The 7252-nt window shown below is 43.3% G+C and overlaps 1 protein-coding gene across 1 annotated transcript; it reads right to left on the bottom strand.

The window, feature by feature from the left end:
- Positions 1-649: 649 nt before the first annotated feature.
- LOC309562650 (uncharacterized protein) lies at positions 650-6285 on the bottom strand. Its single transcript, XM_082266923.1, has 7 exons — positions 6247-6285; positions 6025-6122; positions 3870-3969; positions 3389-3493; positions 3213-3310; positions 3018-3126; positions 650-2325 (listed from the first exon to the last, which is right to left on the bottom strand). Exons 1-7 carry the CDS (start codon positions 6278-6280, stop codon positions 920-922), a joined length of 1950 nt encoding a protein of 649 aa, XP_082123049.1. The 5' UTR covers positions 6281-6285; the 3' UTR covers positions 650-919.
- Positions 6286-7252: the final 967 nt, after the last annotated feature.

Below are 7252 nucleotides of genomic sequence, written 5' to 3' on the forward strand. Positions count from 1 at the left end.
TTACACTGCGGCTTCAGATGCCCACATCCAAGATGGCCACGCTCAGACAGCGTTTTTAAAAGTAAGATTTTGACTAAAATCCAATACTGTACACCTTGTAAGTATGAGAATAGCGGTTCTGTAAAGGGCAATGGATTAGTATTATAGGGGTATTTTTAGTTAAAAAAGTATTTGAGGCCAGAACTCCGCTTTAAGTGGTTAACCTACCTCTTATAATCTACACTTAATGGTGGCACTTCCCATATCTTTCTTTTTATACAGATTCATGAGCGTTATCCAATCCTCCTTTGGGACAGCTGCAGCCTTCGTTCTAAGTTACTGTGATCATTTTTTATCAGACCATTTATTTGACTCTTTCAAGGAACCATTAATAGGACTTTTTTTTTATTTAATTATCTCTTCCTGCGTAGCGCCATAACTACTTTTTTCTTTTTGGTGCTCTTTGGTAACATGTTAGATCCTAAATATGTAACATGCTGATAAAGTCGAACTTCTCCTTTAATCTCTGTGTGTTCCTGGAGGAAACTCACTGTCTGTCCCAGTGACCACTATCAACGGGACTGAAAGTGTAGAAAAAGTTAAAATATTGGTTGGAACCGGAACAGGAAAAGAGGAGAGGTCTTCCAATGGGGACACATACCTAAGAGATGATTGCTTCTCACTTCATATCCTTTAGATATCATTTAGAATGTAAAAATGTGGGAAAATAACTGTTTAGTTTTGGAAAACCAAAACTCTGGTTTGAGGAGTTCATGGGATTGTCATATCAGAATGAACAAACAATATTGTAACAAGTCTCCTGATTCTTCAAATGAGTTAGTTCCTTCAGATTTTAGATATTTGTCCTAACAGTAGTTACAAATTCACATGATTTTTTGGATGCTGGAATAAAAGGTGACTTTTTGGATTTGCAAGGGGTTTAGCCTGAAGGCTCCTCCCCTGTGCTATTCTTCTGATGTAAGACAAGATGTAGTCTTTTGTGCATTTGATTATGAGCCGTCAGGTTTGCTTTACTCCGAAAAACTCTCCCGCACTCAGCGCACGAATACCGGACGTCACAGGTGTGCGTCCTTAGATGTGAAACAAGAGTTCCTTTTTGGGCAAAACACTTCCCGCATTCGCTACAGGAATACGGCTTCTCACCTGTGTGAACCCTTTCGTGCCTCGTAAGAGAGGACTTGTAAGAAAAACTTTCACCACACCTGGAGCAAGAAAATGGTTTCATTCCTGTATGAGTTGCCTGGTGACTCGAAAGATCTGATCTATTAACAAAACATTTCCCGCAGTCTGAACATGAGTAAGGTTTCTCTCCCGTATGAGTCGTCTGGTGAATAGCAAGATTTGACTTTTTCGTAAAACATTTCCCGCATTTGGGACATGAAAAGGGCTTTTCCCCTGTGTGATCTCTGTGGTGTTCAATGAGTAAATGTTCGAAAGGAAAACATTTGCCGCATTCGGAACATGAGTACGGCTTCTCTCCCGTGTGAGTCCTCTGGTGGTAGGTAAGACTTCTGCTCTGTGAAAATGATTTTCCACATTCCAGACATGAATATGGCTTCACCCCAGCATGGGTCCTCTGATGTATAATAAGAGCGGTCTGGCAAGGAAAACATTTGCTGCATTCTGAACATAAAAACGGCTTCTCTCCGGTGTGGGTAATCTGATGCAAGATGAGATGATTTCTCTGGGAAAAGCACTTTCCACATTCTGAACATGTATAGGAGTCCTCCCCTGCATGGATTTTTTCGTGTCTGGCAAGGTAGGACTTGATGGGGAAATTTTTACCGCACTCGGAACAGGAATATGGCTTCTCCTCTGAATGTGTTTTTTGATGTGTTATAAGATTTGATTTCTTAGCAAAACACTTCCCACATTCAGAGCATGAATAAGGCTTTACCCCCGTGTGAGTTCTCTCGTGCTGAGTAAGACTTGATCGCTCTGGAAAACATTTCCCACATTCTGAACAGGAATACGGCTTCTCCCCGGTGTGACCCCTCTGGTGCACGATAAGACTTGACCTCCTTGTAAAACATTTTCTACATTCTGAACATGAAAATATCTTCTCTCCATTGCCACCTCTCTGTTGGGAGATGAGCTCTTCACTCCAAGCAAAAGGTTCACCGTGAGTGCCTAGAGGTGAGCGACTAGAAAAACTCCCTTCTGGCACAGGGGAATCAGATGAAAACTCAGCACTGTGAGGTGCTAGGTGTGCATTTGTAGTCATGGAGTCTTCTTCCGAAGAATCAGATGTGACATCATCTTCTATTCTACCCCCTGGAGACATATCAGGATATTCTTCCATAATAAACCTTCTGTATTGTCCTTCTGGAGGAAATGAGAAATCAACAAAAAATTACTTTTTTTCTTTACTTCAGTTATGTAACGAATTTAATAATTTTACCATGATATGGTTGTACTGCTACTATTTGGTACTGTAAGCCAACATGGTTCTATTGCAAATGATTGTCATTCTAAAAGGTTTTACCATACTAGATGCTGAAGGAGTGGGGTTTAGACGGCGACTAGTCAAACCGACAGAAATCACAATTTAAGAAACCAATTCGCTCATCGCCAGTTATCAACAGTGATATTTACTGTAGGTTAAACCCATCATTTTTATGATAAAGACCCTTCCCAGCCATGTAAAGGAGGCTCTGAACTCAAATCTCCAGTGCTGAAGTCTCCTCCAAGTGTGTCATACAAATTGGAAACTGCTGGATGGCCCCTTAAAATTGCTGACAGAAAGCTCTCCATACGATCCCATGAAATATAAAAGGCTCACATAGTGTGTACCAATAAAGGAACCGTTTTAATTGAAAGTAGGAGTACTTACAATATTCAAATAAGGAAAAAGCTTTGTACAAATATAAAAGATCCAGGAATGAGAAAAACGCAACACCTGTAGTCGATCCGACGCGTTTCATCTCAGAGTCTTTCTTGTTTCATGGGATCGTATGGAGAGTCTTCTGTCAGCAATTTTATGAGGCCATCCACTGGATTTAGTGTTTATTTCTCACCTGTGTTGATCTCTGGATTGATTTCCTCCTCTTTGCATAGCTCACCGACCCTTATGTCCATCTCTTTGTCATCTGTATCTTCGGCTTTATATTCATACCAACTTTCTTCCTACATGTGCAGCAAAATAACAATATTGTCTAGTTTCTGGTAGCTGAACACCAGAGCTACAGCTTTTTCAAATACAATACATCTACCTGATCATCCTGAGGGATCTCCTGATCTTCCTGTGTGGAGTCCCGGGAATACAGAGGATGGGGACATCTCTCTGGGGGATTTCTGTTACTGGATCCATCTGTAGGAAATACAGAAAAGCTACAATGACTTGAATAAGAATATTTTAAAAAATTATTTATTATTGTTCATTACTCACCCAAATCAATCTCTATAGGAATGTCCTCCTCTTTAACCCTCACACATCCTTCTTCCTCCTCCTCAGCTTTGACATCTGTCTGAGAGTCTCTGGTGTCTCCGGGGTCTGTGAATAAAGAAAACAGTGAAGCCCCCTGTACTGAGATGTTTGAGAGACCCCAGAGAGTGTGTGTGTGGTAACCCCCACCTCTGCTGATCCCCCGCTCAGTAGTGACCACCATCTCTGCTGATCCCCTGCTCAGTAGTAAATCCCAGCTCTGCTGATCCTATGGTTTTCTGATCCTCCTGGTCACACACAATGACATGATGGGAGGAGGAGAGCCGGAGTCTAATAGAGGCTGATGGCTCCTGACTTCCCCACTGACACATACTATCTCCCCATTACTATCTATTGACAGAGGAGGGGGGAGAAGAAGAGATTGTTGTAGTGACTGAACAAGGAGAATCTGGGACTCCTCTCTGGATTTAGTGTTATTACTCACCTGTGCTGATCTCTGGAGGATTATCATTCTGCCTGCATGCCTCATCATCCATCAAAAGCATCTCATCATCTTCCACTTTAACAACAATCAGGTCTTCACCCTAGATAAGACAATGTCATAGTAAGTTTAAGCTGAATTACAGATATAGAAAAGTTATTGTTAGGACCTGAGATACCTGCTGGTGGCACTGTGCTTCCCAGAGCAGGAGGTTGCAGTTCCAGTGTCCACCAGCGGATGTCTCCCAGCAGCCAGCAGTCTCAAGTACTGTAATCAGTTTCTACCTGATGTTGGCTGCTGGTAGGGTATTTAGGTCTTCTCCTACTAGTGCCTCATGCTTCAGTGTTTTGCTGCTACCACAGTCTGTTGCCATTGATTCTGTCACTGCCCAGTTCGCTGTACCCTGTATCCTGCTGCCCTATACCTGCTCTCCCTTGTTTCTGTCCTAATTATCCCTCAATATCTGCTCCCTGCACCTCCAGTTTTCCCTGCTTTTCCCCATTTTGTATATAGTTAGTTGTAGTTAGGCTTTCTGTTTGTCTCAAGTCTCAAGTACTGTAATCAGTTTCTACCTGATGTTGGCTGCTGGGAGGGTATTTAGGTCTTCTCCTACTAGTGCCTCACGCTTCAGTGTTTTGCTGCTGCCACAGTCTGTTGCCATTGATTCTGTCCCTGCCCAGTTCGCAGTACCCTGTATCCTACTGCCCTGTACCTGCTCTCCCTTGTTTCTGTCCTAATTCTCCCTCCCTATCTGCTCCCTGCACCTCCAGTTTTCCCTGCTTTTCTGAGTTCCCCATTTTGTATATATTGTATATAGTTAGTTGTAGTTAGTCTTTCTGTTTGTTATGTTTAATAGTCAGGTATTCTGTCACTGGGGTTTTTCTTCACATTATTTTTATTTTTGCTGATGGATTTTGTTTCACTGTAAATAAATCTTAAATAAAGTGGTTGTAAACCCTTCCATATACCCAGTGAAGTGACTGGCCTCAGGTGATACTCAGAGATGAAACAAATCCTCCTACATAAGTTATACCTGTTTTTTCTGCAGCAATCTTCTCTCTATATCTGTTTAAAGTGCTACAATTATTAGCTTGTCTGAGAGTTCAGAAAACAGCGGGCCAAGAGATGACGTCATACTCAGCAGAGCTCCGTGAGGAGAGTTCTAAGAGTTGATTGGAGAGAAACGGACACACACCCCTTCACACAGCACACAGGAACAGAGCTGAGGCTGTTAACCACGGGCTGTGTGCTGGAGCTACCCCATCACCTTTTTTTCGTCTTGGTGTCAGGAAAACTTGTCAGAAGTGATTCATGCAAAGGAACAAAGCAGCAAACAGAAATTACACTTAGTGCTCTGTATTGAGACAAGTACTCACTATAGAGGAAAATGCTTTATTCATATTTCATGTCTGAGGTTTACAACCACTTTAAACATATACAGGATAGTCGTTATGGGAGGCTTGGAAGGCAGACATCCCCTCATTGGAAAGGGAGGATTGTTTTGAGGATAGCTCTAAGCTAGTTATCTCTTCCAGAGATAACATGATACAAACTATATTCCTACATAGGATTTATTATACTCCCCAGAGATTGCACAGAATATACCCTCAGAGCGACACCATTTGTAGCTAATGGCACTTGGATACTGGTACGTACTTCCACATGTTCTCGAGCTGTCCCAGGGTGGCACAGTTTTGGGCTCAAGTTCCCCGCCCTCTACTTCCTCCGCTCTTGTATAAAAATGTGCAGAGGGGTTCTGCTGCCGGGAGAGTAGCACTGTCACTTGTAAACAGAGAAGCAGTGCTTCTGTATTTACAAGTGACTGTAGTAAGCAAGGAAAAAAGTGAGCAGCGCCGGAGGAGGCAGAATTTTCCAGCTTAAGAAAAGCTCCGCTGGTGCCCAATGCCCAATGCAAGCCACTGGAGACAAGTGCTGGAAACTTCACTGGGCTCCACTCCGGGACTTGATTTGCCGGGACTTACATCATATCTCGTGACAGTCCTAGCGAATCCGGGACGGTAGGGAGGTATGCATACATACTTACATTGGTCCAAGCTGGACCAACGCAGCTCTGTATAAACTGCCAAAAGTGGAATTCAGCTTTACCAGCTTTAGTGTATTTTGAGTTCTATTTTGTATTAAGACCCTTGATTACTACCTGATAATCCAGAGGAAATGCATCGTCCTCTTGTATGGAATCCCAGGAATACAGAGGACGGGGACATCTCTCTGAAGGATTTCTGTTACTGGATCCATCTGTAGGAAACACACACACTGACTGAATACATTGTTTCTATGTCTTTATATCAGAGGATGTGTGTATCTAGGAGGATCCTCAATACTCTTCTCTCCTTTACAAGAAATAAAAGTCTCCTCTTACCCGGAGATGTGAGGGGCGGCCGATTCTCCATCATGACGTCCTTCTACAGAGCCTTGTAAATACTCCCACATCAATGCGATTCAGACTGTACTTGAAACATAAGATGGTTTACAAAGATCTTCTGCAATAAATTACCGCAAAAAGTATAATTGAAAAAAAGAGTGAAAAAGGGGGGGGTGTAATTGAAAAAAAGAGTGAAAAAAGGGGGGGGGTTCCTAACTTTTCATTTAGTGTTTTACATTTAGCATTTCGTGGTTTTTATTTTGTTTTTTGCTTTTTGCAGTTGGAGAGATTTTCTTTACTTCCTGTCCCAGAGATGCCACAGGAAGTGTGAGAAAATCACCATAAGTAAAGGGAATTCCTGTCCCGTATTCCTGTTCTGGTGACAACCCTAGACTTTGGATTATTCCTTTTCTTTATCCTTCCATAACAAAAAAAAAAAAAAGTCAGGCTTAACATACACTTTAAGGGAGGGGTCCCAAATCCCAGTGCCGGTCCATGGCCTGCTGGGGGCTGGGCCGTGCCACTGGGGGGTGGGTGGCAGTGCAGATTGTGCAGGCTCGCTCTGATGCCACCCACCCCAAGTGGCACGGCCCAGCCCCCAGCAGGCCACGGACCGGCACTGGAATTTGGGACCCCTCCCTTAAAGTGTATCTCAAACCCACCACCAATGATGCCCGCTCCCCTTCTCCCAGCACCACTGCTCCCTTAAATCTCTGTGGTCCCATTAGTCAGACAATGAGCTATAGAGATTAAGAGGGGGGCAGAGAAGGGGATAGAGGAGACCTGGGCCGGGGTCATAGAGTACTGGGGAGACCCATACACCACTACTGCACAACCCCCCTAGTGGTGACAGGCTGCATGTAAAAACGGAGGTGACAAGCTTCAAACCCCCCATCAGCGAGCCAGTCCCTGGTGCCAGGGAGGTTGGGGACCGCTGCTTTACCTGCTTAAAGTGGAGTTCCGAGCACAGAATCTTTTTTTTTTTTTTTAAATACCCCCCAAA

The sequence above is a fragment of the Pelophylax lessonae genome (genome assembly GCF_965119305.1).
Source record: "Pelophylax lessonae genome assembly, chromosome: 9".
Taxonomy (NCBI): Eukaryota; Metazoa; Chordata; class Amphibia; order Anura; family Ranidae; genus Pelophylax; species Pelophylax lessonae.